The sequence below is a fragment of the Corvus cornix genome, chromosome 27 (genome assembly GCF_000738735.6).
Source record: "Corvus cornix cornix isolate S_Up_H32 chromosome 27, ASM73873v5, whole genome shotgun sequence".
NCBI lineage: Eukaryota > Metazoa > Chordata > Aves > Passeriformes > Corvidae > Corvus > Corvus cornix.
In genome coordinates this window covers 85,688-106,437 of record NC_046355.1, presented here as the reverse complement: position 1 = coordinate 106,437, position 20,750 = coordinate 85,688, and the positions used below count along the sequence as shown (strand labels likewise).

The following is a 20,750-nucleotide window of genomic DNA, read 5'->3' as shown; positions in this document are numbered from 1 at the left end:
GCGCGTGCCGGCAGCGCTCGTGCAAACCCTTTCCCCCCCCTCCGCCCCTGCCAAAAATGACATCACTGATAAAGAAGGAGGAAAAAAACCTCTTCAATTTGCTTTTTTAAGGGCTGAACGGAGCAGGCTCGCCGCTCTTTTTGAGGATAATTGTGGGGTTTCGTGCTCGGTGACGAGCTGCAGGCAGCTTCCTCCCCGCCAGGGTTTTGTTCCCCGATTCCTCTTGGCTGCTGGAGGATTTTTAATTCCTCCAGCTGAGGAAAGGGACTTCCAGAATAACCAGAGAGCCCCAAGGTGAGGATTTCTGAGCTCCTTCACCTTTCCCAGCTGGTGGAGGTGGGGATACCTCGATGGAACATCCAGGAAAAAATGAGGATCTGTGATGGCTCCTGCAAGGAGGCGGCCTGGAGGGGTCTGACAGCAAAAGAGGCGCGAGTTTGGATATGATCCATGAAAAAGAGCGGATTCCAGGAGTTTCAGCATTGGGAATGTGGGATTGCTGGGCGGGCAGCACTGGGAGTGGGACCCTCATGACCTGGAGGGGTTGGAGCGTGTCCAGGGAATGGAGCTGGGAAGGGTCTGGAGCACCAGGAGTGGCTGAGGGAGCTGGGAATGTTTATCCTGGAGAAAAGAGGGATCAGGAGGGACCTTCTGGATCTCCACAAGTGCCTGACAAGGGGGGACAGCTGGGGAGGTCAGGCTCTGCTCCCGGGGAATGGGGACAGCAGGAAAATCCTGGCCTTGGGATGTGCCGGGGGTTGGACATCAGGAGGAATTTCCTCATGGAAAGGCTTCTCCAGCCCTGGACAGCAGCCCTGCCCCATCCCTGGAAGTGCTCAAGAACCTGTGCATGGGGCACCTGAGGACATCATTTAGTGCTGGCTTGACCATTGGACTTGTTGATCCTAGACCTCTTTTCCAGCCAGAACAATTCCAGGATTCCATGATTCTTACCCAGGAGCTTGGAGCAACGATCAGCTTCATCAACATTTTTACGTGTCATGGCATTCCCATGGTATTCCCACCGTGCAGGCCGGGTCCTTTTCCCTCCTTGGCCAGGACAGCAACTCTGGGGAGGATTTTCATCCCTACCCAATCCAGATTTTCCTTGTTTTTTCCCAAGGAATAACAGGCTGGGCCCAAGGAAACTGAAAAGATCGTAAAGCAGAGCGGCCCTGGCTGCAATCACTCCTGAGCTGTTCCGGAGCTTCCCGTGGCTCCAGTGGGTAATTATCCCACAGACAGCTTCCCACATGTCTGGGGCTGGATGCTGCATCTTAAAACGTGGGAGAAAGGAAAAAGCAGCGATTCCAGCTGGAGGAGCTGGGTTTGGGATGCTCACGGATTCTCAGGAAGCCGCTGGGTTTTTTGGGGGGGGGGCTGGGCTCTGTTTGCCTGCAGAGCTGGAAGGTTGGGAAGAGCTGGAGGTGGGGAAAAAAAAGAGGAATGTTGAGGAGGAAGAAGGAGCAGGCTGGAAAATGCAGAGGGAGGATCCCCGAATCCCAAATCCTGGGATTTGGTAAGTGCAGGATGTGAAGGATGAAGGGTGAGCGACAAACACGGGGCACGCTGGGACCACCTCTGCACCCACCCCATCCCTGTCCTGCCTCTTCCACTCCCCCATTCCCTCCATCCCAAGGTTTAGTGCCATCATCCGAAGGCAGCGAGCAAGAGCTGGGGCTCTGGATTCTGCCTCTGGAATCTTCCAAACCACCTTGGAGAGGTCCCCGAGCTGCTCCTGCCTCAGCGTGGTCGGGCGAGGCCAACACCTCCCGCACGGGGAACCGAAATCCCAGAGGGATTCAGGGCACTCCAAGCATTTTAAAATCCTTGGAAGCGAGGCCTGGTGGAAGGGCAGAGGCTGTTAACTCATCCCAGCCACCGGCACGGCCCAAAAATGGGGTGGGAGACGCAAGAAAAGGGCAACTCCCGGCGTTAAATCCACTCCTGCCCCCGCAGAGCCAACTCCAATCCTGGGGGGAATGGGGGGCGGGGGAATGGGGGAATGGGGAATGGGGAATGGGGAATGGGGAATGGGGGCAGGGAATGGGGAATGGGGAATGGGGATTGGGGAATGGGATTGGGGAATGGGAATGGGAATGGGGAATGGAGAATGGGGAATGGGGAATGGGGATTGGGGAATGGGGATTGGGGAATGGGGATTGGGGAATGGGAATGGGGATTGGGAATGGGGAATGGGGAATGGGGAATGGAGATTGGGAATGGGGAATGGGGAATGGGAATGGGGATTGGGGAATGGGGGAATGGGGAATGGGGAATGGGGAAATGGGGTGCAGGGAATGGGAATGTGGAATTGGGGAATGGGGAATGGTGATTGTGGGAATGGGATTGGGGAATGGGGGATTGGGAATGGGAATGGGGAAATGGGGGTCAGGGAATGGGAATGGGGAAATGGAATGGGATTGGGGGAATGGGGAGTTAGGGATTGGGAGATGGGATGGGAATGGGAAAGGGGGGAATGGGGATTCGGGGAATGGGGATTGGGGAATGGGAATGGGGAAATGGGGAATGGGCCAGGGGAAGTGCGGGCAGGGATTGGGGAATGATGGGAATGGAATGGGAATTGGGATTGGGGAATGGGAATGGGGAATGGGGAATGGGATTGGGGAATTGGGAATGAGGGGAATGGAATATGGGAATGGGGATTGGGGGCAGGGAATGGGGAATGGGGAATGGGGGCAGCTGGAAATTCTGATTATTAGGGAAGATCCTGCCGTGGTTTCCTGCAGCCCAGCAGGACGCCGGCAGGTTTGGAGCTGCGGTGAGGATGGGATCAGCCAGGCCTCAATCCCTCAGTGCCTCCAAGGATTCAATTCCTCAATTCCTCCTCTTTTTTTTTTTTTTCCCCAGTGTTTTCTTATTTTCTGTGAAATTTTCCTTTTTTCCCCCTTTTCTTTTCATTCCTCCTGCTGGTCCTCACCTCTGTCACCGCACAGGCCCCACAGGAAAACAAGGATAAAATGGGATTTGGGGGCAAATCCTGCTCAGCTTCCCACCAGCTCCACTCATTCCAGGCCAGGATGTTGGGAATACAACTCCCTGCCCCTTCCTAATCCTCTGCATCCAGCCCTAAAATGCCAGCTGAGGGGATTTTATCCAGAGAATTCCTTAAACAGGAGGATGGGAACGAAATTCCTGCTGTATCCCCACACAGGCCTGTGCTGGATGAGTCAACAATTCCCGCTGATCATTTCCTTCCCTCATTTTGTGCTTTTTTTTTTAAGGCTAAATGAAAGGCTGCAGCTCCTTAAGAACACTTCAGAGGGAAGAAATATTTGGCCAACGAGGAAAAATTTGATTTAGAGAGATTAAGGAGAAAAAGATGTAGTGCCTAAGGTGGCAGATGAAGGGGCACGGAACTTGGAGCCTTTCTTCTGCTGATTTATTATTATCATCATTATAATTATCATTATCATTATTACTGTTATTATTTTAGTATTAGTTTAGTATTATTTTTTATTATTATATTATCATTATTACTATTATTATTTCAATTTCTTTTCCACATCCATTCCCACTCCCATTCCCATTCCCATTCCCATTCCCCTTTGCCTATAGCACAGGAGATGCTGCTTTTTAGGCCCAGTGGTGCAATTTTTTCCATTTTTTCCTTCCTTTTCTTCTGGCCCCCACCACCTTCAGTGTTTTCTTTGAATGCCCCCAAAAAACCACAAGACCCCATCATTTTTCTGCTTGGTGCTCAACAGTTTTCCATTCCAATCCACTCCTGGGGAATGTCTGAGGATGTGGAAAATGAATATCCTAAAATAAAGGTGAAAAAGGCACTTTAAAGAAGTCATAAACAAGGGAAAATTTGGGAGGGTGAACCCAAAACCTCCTGTCCCCCAAAACAGAGCCCCTTCCCAATCCAGGGATCATCCTGAAAAGGCTTCCAGGGGTTTTGTCCCTTCCTCATCCTGCAGCACTGAAGGTTCCTCGCTTTTCATGGAATACTGGAATGGTTTGGGTGGGAAGGGACCTCAAATCCCATCCAGCGTCACCCCTGCCATGGGCAGGGACAACTCCCACTGTCCCAGGGTGCTCCAAACCCTGTCCAGCCTGTCCTGGGACACTTCCAGGAGTCCAGGGGCAGCCACAGCTTCTCTGGGAATTCCATCCCAGGGCTCCTCCACCCTCACAGGGAGGAATGCTGTGGATAAACACAGCTCAGCCCATCCTTGCTCCATGTGGGTTTTAGTGTTTGGGCTCTTTGGAAAACTCGCTTTGCAGTCTAAACCCGGAATATTTGGGAATGGGGTGATCTTTAAGGTCCTTTCCAACCCAAAGCCTTCCATGATGCCATCTCCTGTTCCTGCCCAGAGCAGCTGTGGCTGCCCCTGGATCCCTGGCAGTGTCCAAGGCTGGGTTGGACATTGGGGCTTGGAGCACCCTGGGCTGGTGGAAGGTGTCCCTGCCCATGGATGAGCTTTGAGGTCTCTTCCAGCCCAAACCATTCCATGATTTGATGATTTAACCTCTCTCACCCCTCCTGGCAGTGGCAGCTGCACCACAACGGGAATATTCAGCAGAATCCGGGGCTGCTCCCAGGGTTGGTGTTGGCAAAGCCGGATGAGATGAACGAGGCCTCAGCCCAACCCTCAGGAGTTTGGGACAACTCAATTTTGTGCCTTTTCCAACTCCATCTCGTGCCTTTTCCAACTCAATTTTGTGCCTTTTCCAACTCGATCTTGTGCCTTTCCCAACTCAATTTTGTACCTTTTCCAACTCAATCTCGTGCCTTTTCCAACTCAATCTCGTGCCTTTCCCAACTCAATCTCGTGCCTTTCCCCTCGCTGCTCTGCACCCCCTCACCTCAGCCCGGCTCACAAGCCCTGACTGGATTACAACCAGAACAAAACCAAAGGCCAGCAGTGACTCACTCAACCCAGCACCAGGTGATGGTGTTACCCCGAACCCGTTACCATTAATTATCCCAATCACTGCAGCGTTTATGTAGGTCCAGCTCTGTGTGTTAAACACGGGCTGAAGCCTCAGGAAATCCTTCAAATCCCCTCAGGCTCCAAGGAGCTCTCCCAGGATACTCCAGGAGGCCCCTGTTTATTTTAATTTTTTCCCCCACAATGGAATCTGGTGGTTTCTGGAAACGTTGGGGTAAATGAGCACTTTGGAATTCCCTGGTTTGTTTTTGGGGTGGAACACGGAGGTGCAGTGCATCCAGCAGGATTTGTGGAGGTGGGATGCGATTCCAAGGAGAGGTTCAGTCCGGTCCTGGATCGCAGGAGGAGAAGGAAACAAGAACAGCGCCACTTCAGGCTCTGCCCTGCGCTGCTCAGCTCCAAGGCTCATTATTTTTGTACATTTATCTAATTTAACTTTTCAGCAAAAATATTGCAGTCACGGTGACATCATCATGTTATTGTTAATTTAAGGAACTGGTCTCAGACGATGCCATTTCCTCCCATTTGAGGGTGATTTTTGCTTTGTTTCTATTTCAGTTTCTCTGAGGAGAGTGCTTTTGCTAAAGTTAAAAGGGGGAAAAAAAAGGCGAAGGAAAAAAGAAATCAACCCAAGAACGAAACCAAAACAAACAACCGTCTTTGGGAAAAAAAAATAAAATACTGGGCAAAAAATTCCTCCGAAGCAGCTGCAGGCCTCTGCTGCCATCGTATGGGAGCTGCCTTTGGAGCAGCAAGGAAACCTCTCCCGGGAGGTTCAGCCGCTGTCCCAGGAGAACTCTGCAGTTATTCCGAGTCCGCCACTTCCGAAGCTGAATTTATAAAAAGAAATGTTAAAAGTTATTTTAAAGCCGGGCTGGCGGCGAACAGGAACGTGCTGCTCTGGCAGAGGCAGCTCGGCGCGGCTTCCCTGAGGCCGCAGCCCATGGAACGTCACCATTCCATGGGATAACGCAGCCGTGAGGCCGTGCAGAGATCAGGGACTGCTCCCTGAAACAGCTCAGCGGGGAGAATTCCGGAATCCTGGAATGGTTTGGGTTGGAAGGGGCCTTAAAGCTCATCTCGTTCCAACCCCCTGCCATGGGCACGGATACCTCCCACTGTCCCAGGTTGCTCCAAGCCCCGTCTCACCTGGTTTTGGACACTTCCAGAGATGGGGCAGCCACAGCTTCTCTGGGAAGGATGAGGGTTGGAGATGAGGGTTGCAGATGAGGGTTGCAAATGGGTTTGGTGGCTCTGGCCTCAGGCAGAACCACTGTGCAGGGTGTGGGGTTTTAGGTCCAGCACAGGCCAGGGGTCCAGGGCAGGCAGCTACAGAGAGCTCTGCAGGTGCCCTGTGCACCCATCTCAGAGCGATGCTCCTGTGGGATCACACCTGTGATACCCCAAAACCCACTGGTACCCCACAGCTGTGATATCCCAAAACCCACCAGTACCCCACACCTGTGATACCCCAAAACCCACTGGTATCCCACACCTGTGATATCCCAAAACCCACCGGTACCCCACACCTGTGCCATCCCACACACCTGAGCCTCCCCAGCCCAGGACGGGCTCACACCTGCCCTACCCCACCACACCACACCCCTCGCACCCACCCACCCGCGGGGCCTGGCCAGCCCTGGCCTGAGGACACCACATCGCCCCTGGGACCCTCGATGTCCCCTCGCCCAGCCGGACCCTCCCGCCATGAAAGATCACCTCGCTCATTGATTATTCATGAGGGAGGCGTGACGCCACGGGGCGCGGGACGGGCTTGCCATTATGGAGGGAGGCGAGAGCCTAATTTAAATATTCATGAGATGGGCGGGGACAGCGCGGGCGGGAAAAGCCGCGCGCGCCGCTCGCGCCCCGCCCTCCACCCCCCCCCCCCCCCCCCCGCCCCGCGCGCCGAAAGGGGCCGCGGGCGAAAAGGCGGGAAAAGTCGTTATTGCCCAAATTTCGCATAAATTCACCTAAAAAAGGGGCCGAGTTGCCAATAGCACTAAGGAAACACCGCTGGGGGAACGCGCTGTTGTTGTCTGTAATCATTTCCCCCCTCCAGCGCGTCTGTGGCCACATTGACGACTACCAAATCGAAACTTACTGTGTTGGTTTTTAGTATTTGCCAACATTTGTGCTCCCGGCTGAGGCTCCCAAACACAGCTGTGCTGCCTGTACGCACCTGCCTCTGCTTCTACAACCAGAACCCCTTTTGACCCCAATAGGTAACAACATTTGACTGAAATAAGGCTTTAAAGAGTTGAATTTAAATAATAATCATTTAAAAATGGGGGTTTGGGGTTTCTTTCCCCCTCAGGGACACGGGGTTTGGTGACCCCACTCCCCCATCCCCTGCTGCTCCCTCAGAGCTCCCTGAGGGTGTCCGGCCGGGGGTGTTTGTGGAGATGGGGTTTCCCTGAGGGAAAAAGCAGCTGATACACTGTTTTATGTGAGTACCATCAACTGTGAGACACCCTCTATTAATTTTATGTAGGTTTTGGGGTGCAGGGCCCCCATTTCAGCCCTTTAGCCACGAATTTTGATAGGTTGGAGGGAGAGGAGCCATGGCGGAAGCCACAGCCTGGCCCATCCTTTGGCCTAAAGGTCATAGCTCGTCTGAATCTGACCCGAAAACACAGGTAAAAGGCCAAAAATAACCCATTTCATCAAATATTGAAGCCTGAGGAGCAAATCCAGGCTGGAATGAGGGAAAAAGAAGCTCTTTTTAGTGTTTCTCCTCTCTGTTGGGAGCCAGCCCCCTCACACCACAACCCGGCCACCACCAGCAACAAGGCCAGGAACCCTCAGCTCTGCTTTGTACTCACATTATTCTCCAATTTAGGTGCTTTTGGGACCGATTTGCACCATCAATCTTACACAGAGCCTTTATAATAAATAAAAACACTTTTTTTAAACAGAAGATTTCAGTGTAGGTTAGGGGTAACAAGTATTAAGGTAACTCCATGGGTGCACTCAGTGCTCTAAGGTTTGTCATCCCCCACTTAGGCTTGTACTTGAAAATTATTATTTTATGTTATCCTATTTTCTTCCACTCCATTTTATTTTATTTTTATACGACAAAGGACAAGAGCAAATCGGGGAAAAACAAATGAAAACCCCCATGGAGTTAATATTCAAAGCCACTGGGTTTATGCTCGTGGTGATGAGGAAGGGAAAGGGAAACATCCCAAACCAATCTCCAAAGTAAACACCCTTTTTGCAATAAATGTTTGCCAAATGCTAACACAGGGCTCCGAGAAATATCAGGACTAAAGTGCATCCATTAGCAGGAGTTTAGCGACTGCTTAAGGGCAACATGGGTGGAAGTTGATGCTTTTGGCCTTGTAAACAAATTAGTTTATAGCAACAAATAAGATGACCCTTCTTAGCTAAGGTTTTGAGTTTAGCTTGTTAAATATTTAACATTTACCTTTCAATTTCCAGTGTGGATTAAGCAGTTCTCCAAACACTGGTGTCCCAGCAGCAGATGGAGATGCACAGCCCATTGCCCCGCTCTGGCTCAACTCCCTAAGAAATAAAAAAACCATGTTAAGTCAAAGAGGAAGCAAACGGGAGCTTTCAGGAAAGGCTTTAAAACTGGCTGTTTGCACTCATTTTTATTTACATTAATTTTATCTAGCTCTGCTCTGCATTAGAACAGCAACAATCCATTTAACTTCAACCAGGTTGGACAGAAAGAGACAAATATTAGACAAATACTTCCCAAAAACCTCGCTGGTGGCCAAGTATTTTTCCTTCCCCAACTGGAGACCCAAGGTAAGATTTTAAAAAACCACTGAAAGATCCCACAAATCCCCACAGCTCCAGACAGAAAGGAGAGAGTGGGAAGAGAAGAAAGTGTCATAGGATTGCAACTTTATTTCTAAAGCCTGGATCAGAAATCTGCACCAGATTCAGCCAAGTTTGGTGGTGCTGGTTATAAACAGGGAATGGGCTGATTTTTATGTGGTCCACAAGGAATTTATAGGGAATGCACAATTCTCTGTGTAAAATTCCTTGCTTTTAGAAGATAAGCATTTTCAATAGAATTTTATCTATAGGTGACTTTTTCTTAAAGGTGTTATGTCAATTTGTCCTCCTCAAATCCTAAACCCACTAATTTTAGCAGCACTTACATTTGCTCACAAGCCCTGTGAAAGTTTTCAGCTGCTTTTGCAAGCCAGAAATATCCTATAGCTAAATTAAAAATGTTCCCAGCGAAGTAAAAAACTCCTTAAATGTACAATTCCAAGCCTCCCCAGAGCCGGCCAGCCCCGCGTGTAGCACTTTTCCCAAAATGCCCCGATTCCTCAGCACAAACAGAGCCCCCATTGTGGACGAGGCCATTTCTCCTCCGTGGAATATCAGAGAGTCTGGCTGGAGTGATTTTGTAATAAACAGGGAGGATGTTTGGAGCTTGTTGTCTGTAATTTTGTAAATTTGTAATCCCGGGAACAATGGGGTCTATTCTCCGGGAGAATTTCCCACTGCTGGTGGCTGGGATGTTGCACTGCAGCTTGGACCGGCTCCAGGGATGTTCCAGCCAGCGCTGCCAGCTCCTGGAATTATCCTGCGGCGCTCGTTCTCCTCCTTGGCAATCCCCCCGGAGCCTCAGCTGCTGGAATCAAGGAGCAGCGTGAAAAATCTCAGTTAGAACATAAATTTAAGACACAGTGAGTCCCCGGCTCCCAGTGTTGCCTGACATTGTGAAGTGTGGCTGTTCTAGGGACTCAAAACCCAGAAGGTAAACGAAATAATCCGATTTATTGATTCTTTCAAAGCTCGTTTTCAGCCCCCTGTGATTTTGGAAAAGCCTGAGGCACGGACATTTTCACGGGGCAATACTGTACCATTTCTTTTTATATCACACATAGAGACATTATATTAAATTAAGCCTTGCACCAGCTCAGTGCTGCAGGAAAAGAAGGGTTTGAGGCATCACTTTGGTGCTTTTAATCTTTGATTTGGTCCCACACAAGCACACGTATCAGTAATTATCACCCTAAAGGAGCGGTGATGATCCTTTCAATAACAGCCCTGTAACTTCGGTGTTCTGTTGAATAATTAGTGCGACAAATTAAAACGATGTTGTTAATTACTGTAGCTTGTACCCTCACATGTAATTCCCCAAGAATTCCCTTTCAGAGCTGTTTTCCTCCCTTGCTGTGTCTGCCCCCTCAGATGTGCCCCCAGTGCTTTTGTCTTTTCCTCCTCCAAAATCAGCTGAATCCTGCATTCCCCCAGACATTATTTATACTTTTCAACACATAAATTATTAGCTAGAACACATTTCATTCCTTATGTACTAAAAGTTATTGAGCAAATCGCTTTCACTGCCCTGAATCCAAGCAGCTTATCCTACGCACAGACGAGATTTTCACACTCTCTGTGTCTCCAAGGGAGTCATTTCCTCTCAGCCTCATCCTGGGAGCCTTTTCCTCCTCAGAAAATCAGACTTTAATATTTTTTGGGTTTTTTTTTTCCTCCAGGTTAAATTGATGGGAACACCGGAACAATGACCTCGAGCGCAGGGAGCAGCTGCACCTCGACCCTCGGGCAGAAACAGAGGCGGAGCAGCCGCCGCTCCTGCCACACCCCGGGCAGGGACTGCCAGGCTCTGTCAGCACTGGGGGATTTCCAAACCCTTCCCTTAGAGATCTTCCAAATGATGTTGAATTATCTCTCAGGTGAGGAGTTGATCAGAAACCTCAACATCTGAAAATTACCATCGATTTTTTTTTTTTTCATCTACAAAGCTTTAGCATTCAAAATGCTGTCGCTTTTAAGCAGTTAAAGTCATTTTATGTGGCTTTAACGCTGAATTTTCAGCTTTTAAGCATGGGAAAACAACTGACCAAAATTTCAATGATGGTTACAATCTATTTGAAGTTGGGTTTTGCTTATCAAATGTGAAAATTATTCCTTAGATCTGTCAGTTCCTAATTACTCCAGTTTGCTGGCAAAGGAGATCAACAGTAATTAATTTTTGTTTCATTTATAAATCTCATTTCTTGGCCTGTTTTTGAAGTCAGAAGAAGTTATTGACTCGTGATCAGCATTTTCCCTTGCAGTAGGGATTTAGGAGTGTCCTGGGCTTTGCTTTTCCAGTGAAGGACATCAGCATGCTGAGCATGGTGTCCAAAACCATCAGCAGCCGCCTGATTAATTACATCTCCACCTCGTCAGGGACCCGCCGGCTCCTGCTGCAGGACTTCCACAACCTCGAACTCCCTGGCAGAAAAGAAGGAGCCTCCATTCTGGAGCACTACAAATCTCTAGGTGAGAGCAAAACTCACTCAAAAGCTTTCTCCTGGTGTGTGCGTTAACAGAGAAACGCTGAGGATGTGGCCCAAATCCTCCGTGCAGAACGAGGAGCCAAACAATCCCTTCCCACACCGAGGAATTGCCTGAAATCCTTCCAAAACCTCTGAGTTATGGAAAAAACCCTGCGTGTCCTGCCTCCTCTGGGTGTCCTTTTTCCAGAGAACAGGCAGAGGATCAGCTTGCAGGAGGAGGTGTTTCCAAATTCCCTCTGTTTGGAACCCGGCGCTGAGAAGCGCAGAGGGAACCGAGGCTCCCAGGCCCCGGGCAGCCAAAGGAATGCGGCTGCTCAGCCCGCGGGGTCTCCCTTTGGAGCAGCTCACATTCCTCAGGCTGGGAAATGCAGCCCTTAAGCCCAGCCTAACTCCGGAGTGACCAACACCGGCTGCCTTGCTCGTTTTTAAAGCACGTTGGTTCTGATTCGCTCTACATCCTTCTGTCAGGGGAGGAAATGAAATTAAAACATCAGTGGGTCCATATTTACTGTTCCCTGTCTGATAAAAAAATGTGTGTTTGACAGAGAAATAAATGCCAGGGTTAGAGGGAGAATTGTAAATATGGGTTGAACTGCAGACATTAAGTAAAGGCATTAAAGATATTAAATAGAGACCTTAAAGACATTAAGTAAAGGCATTAAAGACATTAAATGAAGGCCTTAAAGGCATTAAATAAAGGCATTAAAACATCAGCTCACACAAGGTAAAGGAGAGCTGTTAAAATAATTCAGAACGAAAACCTGCAGTAAGCAAACCATGGATGTTTTGAGCTATCTTAAAATACCTTTTAAAATTAATCTTAGTCTTTCCTTTTTAAAATGAAGCCTGAAACCTAGAAATCCTTAAAAAAAAATAAAAATCAGAATCAGTTTGGGCTTTGTAATAATCTCACCCAAAATGGCACCTTGTTATTCAAATGTAGGTGTGAACCCACCCCTGCAGGAGCTGGAGGAGTCAAACACAACCTTTTCAAAACACAAAACCATTGGCTGCGGTTGTGTCACGGTGGGAGGCTCAGGGGAGCGTCTCTGGTAGGGCTGGCTGCAAAATCAATATTTACATTGCAGCAGGAAAAAGCTGGAGTCAAAAAGCACCTTTTGCTCGAGCCTTTTCTCACTCCACGGGGTTTTCCCCTCACGGGTGGCTCCATCCTGGAGTGCAGCTAAGCTGTCCTAACAGCTGCTCCTCGGGGAGTGCTCTCCAAAGTCTGATCTAGTCAATAAAAAATGGACTTGGCTGAGCTCTGGAGCAGATCCGAGGCTGATGAATAAATTATGGCTGTCGTGCAGGAATGCTGACACGCTCTGAGGGAGGGAAGAGTCACTTCAGAATCACAGTAAATCCACAAAGTACTTTCTGACCTTGGGAAAAAAAAAAAGGATGTATTTTTAGGGTGGGATTTTTTTCTGGAGAAAAATCTCCTTTTTTTTTTTTTTTTTTTTTTTCTCTTTCTCCCTGGGAAGCTCCAAGCTTTTCAGTGGATTCCTTGATTAATTAACAAGCAGCATACATATATATATATATATATTTTATTCTGGTGAAAGGCTTTGAGTGCAAGCTGTTAACCCAGTTTTTATCAGGAGTGTGGAAGGAATTCTGCTCAACAACCAGCTGTTCCCTGGGATAACGAGCTCCAGGCTCTGACATCCCAGCCATGCCTGTATAGGAAAAGAAATTTCCCTCTCTGCTACGTTTTACATTAGGAAAATCCAGAATATTTGCTTTTTAGAACATGTGGCTATCCTGAAAAAAACTTGGGGATGATGTAAGGGGAAAACCAGCTTTCCCCCAGGCTGCTTTTAGAAGAGGTGCAACAAGTTCACATTTCTGTGCAGTATTTTGAACAGCTGTAATTCCCAAACCAATGCAGTCATTTCAATCCAGCTCCACCTGTGAGTAACGGGGGCTTTAAACAACACCATAAACAAGTTACAGTGGGTGCAGGAAGCTGGAAACTCCCTGAAAACATTCCTCTGGGGAAAGATGGCCTTGCTGCCCCTACTCCAAACACAAACCACTGCTCCTTTCACCTTGGAGTAGCAGCTTTTTCTCTGTGCCTGCATTTTCAGGCTGTATTTATTTCCTGAGGATGCTCCAGCGGTGTCTGAGCATCCCCAGAGCTGTGTGTGTTTGACCCCTCTGCCCCAGGGCTGCTGCTCAAGAGGTGCACCCTGCTGTTGCCCACCAGGGAGAGGCTCAAGTACGTGCACAAGGTGCTCTCAGGGGTAAGTACTCGAGGGGATGTGCACAAAATACTCTCAGGTGTAAGTCCACCTTCCTTCCAGCAGCATTCCTCACTGTCCTTTGTGCTTACAACACTGTTTCCACAAGGTCATTTCCTCTGGGATGGTCTCCAGTGACACCAGGACAAGAGGACATGGCCTTAAGCTGTGCCAGGGGAGGTTTAGGCTGGACATGAGGAAAAAATTCTTCATAGAGTGATTGGGCACTGGGATGGGCTGCCCAGGGAGGTGGGCACTGTCCCCGGAGGTGTTTAACAAAAGGCTGCGTGTGGCACTCAGTGCCATGGTTTAGTTGATGAGGTGGGGTTAGGTCATAGGTTGGACTTTATGTCCTCAAAGTTCTTTTCCAGCCTCATTAATTCTGTGATTCTGTGAATCTTTGCTGGAGTTTATCACCACTGAATAATCAATTTATTAATTTGGAATCAGTCTCTTCATAATATCAGTACCAAACTCCAGCATGTTGGAGGCTGTTCCACTGAGACCCCACCTTCCCAGGCTGGTGGTTCTCAGCTCCTCATCATCCCATGGGCTACTAAAGCTCTGCACAGCCCTTCATGGAAATTTCCCTCCCTGAAAATAAGGTTTTTCCTCCCCAGATTGGAAAAAATCAGATTTTTCTTCTCCAAACCCTTTTATACACCCACAGTTTTGACTCAATGCTAAACCCTAAAGCAGCTACCACAACTCATTCCAACAACTCATTTCCATAACATTCCCAAAACTCACACAAGGAGGGGAGGGAATCCTTCCGAACCTCTCTGCTTTGAGGGACACAAGGAGCACAGAGAATTTTCAATCATAGCAATGAACTCGTGGTCCACGAGGACAAACCACTGCTGTTTGCACTTGCAGGTTTCCTGTTTCAAGCTGAATGGTTGTGCCAGTCCCCTGCACTGCCTGGGGTTACAGTGCTATGGGGTGTTCTTACAGGTACAGTATCCCCATGGACAGAAAATTAAGGCAGTTTTCTAAATTCATCTGTGTCTTGCAAGGTTTTTAGAAGTATGAGCTGGTTTGGGGTGTAGGGGAGGGGGGTGGTGGTTATTCACACAGTTCCTGAGTTTTCTTTCTGGTGCTGCAAGTTGCTGATTTGACTCCTGAGGATTCCTTGGCCTGGATTTCTTTCCCAACCAGTCTGGGTTTTGATTAGCAATTTATTACTTAAGGAGGGGAGAAGGGGAGTGTTTTATCACACAGCTCCAAATTCACAGGCCAAGAGCAGAGATGCTTTCGTTTCAAGGGAAATGGCTCCACACATCAGAGGTCAGAACAGTTTCTGTTTGTGGTAGCTTAAAATTAATGTAAAAAAACTTTAAAATTAAAATCGTCTCTTAGCAGAGCAGGTGATTATTGGTGCAGGGATATTTTGTAGCAAATACCTTCCACTTAAGATTCACAAATCAGATTTTGGAACACCCTCAGCAGCTTTTAGTTCTGGGAGGCATCAGGCTGACAAATCCCTGCTTTCTAATGCTTCAAATTTTGTTAGAAAGTTTCTTTTCTGGCCAATTTCAGTATCAAGGCCCTAAGCACCGCCTGAGGCAGGCAATGCCTTCCCTGCCCTCCTCAGGCACCTCACTCAGGTACAACCCTTCCCTCCCTCTCCTGAGAACCTGCAGGACCAATTGTGTTTATCTGCTGTGAGCACTGGCACTGTGAACCGAATTTCTGCTCAGTCTCCTCGTTTTCACCCCATTTTCCCTCCCCTCCAGATCCTGACAGCAGGCTGGGATGAGCTCGAGTGCCACCGGGTGTTTAACTTCCTCTGGGAGCTGAGCAACTTAGCCAGGAAAGTGCAGACAGTCGTCAGCAGCAAACCAGGTAACTCAGAGCAGCCAGCAGTCCCAAAAACCCAAAATGTGCCAGCACGGAGAGGGCAGGAAATGGCTCCTGATTGCTGCAAACAGAATGTGGGTGGGACTGAGGGGGTTCCTGACTCTGCTGTGTGTTCTGTGGGCATCCTACAGCGAGTTCTTGGCCTTCATCTCGATGGACACAGCTGTTTTCCCTTCACCAAGAGCCTTTGTCTCTGCAGTGAAGAGATTTGTCTTGAGAGGCCTTTAGGGGTTTTATAAATCATTGCATTATCAATCCAAGTCATCAGTTGTGTCTCTACATCATGGATTTGAATCTTTCCTACCCTACAACAGTGAAATCAATGGGAAAGGAGCCCACTCAGAAAGAAAATGATGCAGCAAAAAGCGAGGTTTAACATTTCTGAACCCCAACACTGACGGCACAAACGCCTCCCAAGAAATTCTCCCATTTCCCAACACAGAACAGGGAATTTCTGTGGAACACTTCACCCACAGCCATCTCACCCTTCCAATATCGCCAAAACCCAGAAACCAAACCCCACAGCTTGTGGAGGATCCCAGAGGGTGCATCCACAGATGCCACCACCTGAATTGGGGCAAAGCACCAAAACCAGCCAAATTCAGGCAGTAAGAGATGAAAACCGAATTAAACACGTTAAGAACCCGCCCCCCTTTCCCTTGCTATGAAGAAGCGATGCTTTGAACGGAGGGAGGCTCAGGAATTGCTGAGCCCAGCCCGTTTCCCAGGCAGTGCCCGCAGGCTGGAGCTGCGGATCCGCCTCTACTGCCGGGGGGTGCTGCTGTCGCCCGGGAGCCACCGCAGCGACTCCGCCTTCTGGCTCACGCGCATCCTCAAGCCCTGGCCCATGGTCAACCAGGCCCGCCTGCTCTACATCATCTTCGGGCCCGTGTCGTCCCTCGATGGTGAGCGCAAAGGGTGGGCCCCGGGGAGGAGATTTTCTTGCAGGAAAACCCCCAGAAATGCGGTTGTATTGGAATAATGGAGTCATGGAATGGGTTGGGTTGGAAGGGAGTTTAAAGCCCATCCACTGCCACCCCTGCCATGGGCAGGGACAGGTTCCACTAGCCCAGGGTGCTCCCAGCCCTGTCCAGCTTGTCCTGGGACACTTCCAGGGATCCAGGGGCAGCCACAGCTGCTCTGGGAATTCCATTCCAGCCCCTCCCCGCCCTCTGGAAAGGAAGAAGGAAGGAATTCCTTGCTAAAACCCAATCTAAACCTGCCCTCTGTCAGTGTGAAGCCATTGAATTGCCTAGGAAAAAATTGTTCTGCTCAAGCAGACATCACTAACACACATAAAATACATCAAATACACACACACAGAGTTATAAGTTACAATTCAAGTGAAGAGATTAAATGGCACTTCTGTTCCTCTATTCTCTCCTGCTTGGAGTAGACTTAAATCCATCTCCAAGAAGCACCCATTTCCCTGACGGAAAACACGTTTCCTCACTTAATTATTAAACCTGGGTTTCTTTAAGTTTGGCTCACGCTGCAACTCCCACTAAAATGACAGATGGGAAAGAATCACAAAGCCTCGGTGGTGTCACCTGAATTCCCCTCCTCTGCCCCTGCTGTGAGGCTCAGTTTAGCAACTTTCTTGTTTAATAAATGTCACTTACTAGCAGTTGTGATTGATATATCGCTCAGGACACGTGGTCTGGCAGAAAATGATAGAAGGACCGACAGATGAGACCAGTCTGAAGGGTTTAGCTGATGCAATTAAGCTGCTGTATGGCACAGAAGCTAGAGAATGGACAGCAGATGATGTTATCAGTCTTGTGGATGAGCTGTCAGGTGTGGTTTTGCCTTTATCATTAATCCATGGGATTACAGATCCTCACGTCCTCCAAATCCAGCTCTGTGCCGCAAAATTCCTCGCAGTAGCTGTGCCTTGGTTGGAAAAGTCACCACACTGGTGATGAGAGAAAGTCCCTTACACATCCAGGCTGTCTTTCCCCATGGAGAAATCTTTTAAGAATCCATGGAGACCTTTAAAACTCAAATCTTGCCTTGAATTATTGAGGAAACATTGTCCAAATGCGGAGTTTGCTCAGGCCAAATTCTCCAGAGCAGTTTTAACAGCTACACTGAGAGTTTTGGCTGAGGTTGTGTCACAGAGTTGGTGTGGAGAGCTCTGATTGTTGCTGGCAGGGATTATTTGTGCCGTTTCACTGCTCCTCTTTTTGCTCAGAAGTGACTGAAATCCTCTCTCTCTCCATCATTACAAAGTGATTCCCCAGGAGTGGCTGATGGAGAACAACGCTCGGCTCCTCCTCCTGAGTGGGAACAGCATCTGCTTCACCTTCCTGGCCAGCAAAGCTGTGAATGGCAGAGCTGCGGAGCTGGCCAGGCTCATGGTCTTCATGGCCCTGGTGAGTACAACTCAGCACAGCCTCTTTACCCCCAAATTTGCTGTCTCAGGCTGGAAAATCTTCCCCACCCTCTCCCACACACCAGGAATAAATCCAGCCAGAAGCTGGGTGCTCTTCCACCCTCTCTGCTCCCTGTGCAGCAAGCCTTGAGGAGAAGCACCACCAGCAAAAGGTTCAGAATTCCCAGAATTCAGCTGGCCTTGGACACTGCCAGGGATCCACAGCTGCTCTGGGCAACAAAAATAACCAATCAAGTGTCATAATTGGGAAGAAATATTTATTTTAAATTGCTTCTCTTGCTAAGAGATTCCTGGTGCCATGGATGGTGAAACCAAGAGTGTTTTAAAATCTATCCCACCTCTGTGTCCTTGTCACAACCCCTGATTTTCCAGGCTGTGGCACAACTGATCCAGAGCCAATAGTGAATGCTAAGATTTGATCTTGCATCATAAAAGGTGTGGTTTTAATCCTTCCTTTGCCCTCCAGGTGTGTGAGAAGGACCTGTACTGCATGGACTGGGCAGTGAAAATGATGCAGAAGGTCTGCAGGGTTTTCAGCACCCCCTGGGAGAGAAACAACTTCCTGCAGTGCCTGGAGAACACCTTTGCTCACATGCTCATGGACATGCTGCAGGCAGTGCTGGCCGGTAAGGCTCGGCCCGTGGGCCTGGACCAGCTCCTGCATCAGGTTCTGGAGCTGCCCACAGCACCCAGGAACAGCCTGGCCTTCCCCCCCTCCCCAGGCAGGGAGCCTGAGGGGTTTGATAACATAAAACCACAGAATTCCAGACTGGTTTGGGTTGGAAGGGACCTTAAAGCTCATCCCATCCCACCCCTGCCATGGGCAGGGACATCTCCCACTGTCCCAGGCTGCTCCAGGTCCCGTCCAGCCTGGCCTTGGGCACTGCCAGGGATCCAGGGGCAGCCCCAGCTGCTCTGGGCATCCTGTTTCAGGGCCTGCCCACCCTCACAGGGAAGGATTCCTTCCCAAAATCCCCTCCAGAGTCCATTTCTCCATCTGTAAAAGAGCAGCAGTGATACCTGGATCTGTAAAGTTCTGGAATCCCAGAAGGATTTAGGTTGGAAGGGACCTCAAAGCTCATCCCATTCCACTCCTGCTATCCCTGATCCTGATCCTTGGGCAGGTCTTTCACTGCCTCATAAAGCAAATCCAAATCCAAGTAAATACAAGGAGCAGATGGGTTTGGAGCAGAATCATGGAATGGTTTGGGTTGGAAGGGACCTTAAATCCCATCCAGTCCCATGGGCAGGGACACCTCCCACTATCCCAGGTTACTCCAAGCCCCATCCAGCCTGGTCTTGGACACTTCCAGGGATCCAGGAGCAGCCACAGCTTCTCTGGGCAGCAAAAATAACCAACCAAGTGTCATAACTGGGAAGAAATATTTATTTTAACTTACTTCTCTTGCTAAGAGATTCCTGGTGCCGTGGATGGTGAAACCAAGAGTATTTTAAAACCCATCCCACCAGAAAGCTGAGCCCAAAGTCCCTTTGGGCTGAGCCTAAACCTGCACCAGCTGCAGCTGCTGCCCTGCTGGAGCCTCAGGGCCGATGGTGGAGCTGAGCTGGAGCGAGGAACACCCTGCTCAGCTCATCCTTGTCCTCACACAGAGCTGTTGCTGTCTGTCTGTGGCCAGGCTGGTGGAGGAACCCAGGAGATCCTCCTGTGTTCCCTCCCAGCTGTGCTGCCATCAGGGGCAGAGGCTGCTGCTAAATCCCAGCACACTGCACAGGCTGCTGCTTCCCTCTGCTGAGAGCTCTGCCTGGGGAAGATTCACCTCCAGAGACGAACTGGGTACAGAGTTCAGTTTCACTCCTCCTTTTCCGTGGTTTCTGTGCCCTGGCAGGGGAGCGGGACGAGGAGGACAGCAGCTTCCTGAACCTGTTCCACCTGGTGAATGCCCAGGCCAGCTTCCACAAGGAAATCCTCTACCTGGCCATGAGCAACAACAGCAGCACCACCTGAGTTCCATGGACCGTCCCTCCACTCCTGCTGGATTTCTCTTCCTTTTCCTTTGAACGTTTGCAAAGAAGTGTCTGATTATTCCTTGAATTCCCGTCCCAGTAAGAGCTGGAGTGGCACAAGTTGGGACCACCCGTGTCAGTCCAGCTGAGTGAGCTCATGGAGGGCTTGGGGAGTGCAATTCCATTCCGTGTGCTCTGCTCCTCCAGGGAAGAGGGCTGGGGCCTCTCCGTTGGGAACACCAACTGCATTCTTTTCCCACTGTGCGTGTTTGCACACACAATAAAAACGACGTGGTTTCCATATTTGATGTGCAGACACCGAGTGAAGCTCGTGTTATCTTAGCCCAGAACCCAAAACATTCTGCTCTCTTGAATTTGTTTTCTCTTGGGAGTCGGAGGAGAAAGGCAGGGGCGGGATTTGAGGAGCTGCATTTTTCCAGCTTGCCAGGGTCTCTAACTCAGGCTCTGTGACAGAAGTGCAGTTTGTACATTCAGCTTCAGCAAAAAGTGATTTCTGAACACAATCCCAATGCTTTGATCTACCAAGGCATTTTTTCCTCTCAATCTCCAGGTTTTTATAGAGCAGAAGAAACTTCCAATCTCTCCCCCTGCCCCAAGTACCAACTGCTGAAGCGTTTTAGGATTTAGCCAAGTTGAAGATCCCCATTAACCACATTAAATTAGAACTCTGCTTCATTAAATGGATAAGTGTTTGCTGCTTAGAGAAGGGTTTGATTTTCTGCTCTGTTGCCTTCCAGACAAACCCATGTGACAGCAATAAAAGGCACTCCCGCTCCGTGTGCTGTTTGCAGCCTCCAGGTTACTGAAGAGCCGCTTTCCCCACCTCAGTGTTCCCTTTCCAAACCTCTCAGGCTTCCTTCAGCACCAGCTTTTCCCACATTTACCTCGGGAAGTGTGGGAACAGCTGAAGTGGGACCGATTTATCTCAGCTGCCCCCACCTGCTCCCATCGGCAACAACCTGGGAGCAGCTCGGGAATTGCTCTGAAGTTTGTGCGCTAAAAATCCTCGCCACCTTTGTGGAATACACGATTCCAGGCAAGATTTTACTCC

The 20,750-nt window shown here is 49.3% G+C and overlaps 1 protein-coding gene across 1 annotated transcript; it reads left to right on the top strand.

Moving 5' to 3' along the window:
- The first annotated feature begins 10,380 nt into the window (after positions 1 to 10,380).
- Positions 10,381 to 19,986, top strand: FBXO47 (F-box protein 47). Its single transcript, XM_010391383.3, has 10 exons — positions 10,381 to 10,606; positions 11,028 to 11,198; positions 13,385 to 13,461; positions 14,335 to 14,412; positions 15,195 to 15,303; positions 16,047 to 16,223; positions 16,969 to 17,115; positions 17,551 to 17,693; positions 18,180 to 18,339; positions 19,561 to 19,986. Exons 1-10 carry the CDS (start codon positions 10,435 to 10,437, stop codon positions 19,677 to 19,679), a joined length of 1,353 nt encoding a protein of 450 aa, XP_010389685.2. The 5' UTR covers positions 10,381 to 10,434; the 3' UTR covers positions 19,680 to 19,986.
- The last annotated feature ends 764 nt before the right edge of the window (positions 19,987 to 20,750 follow it).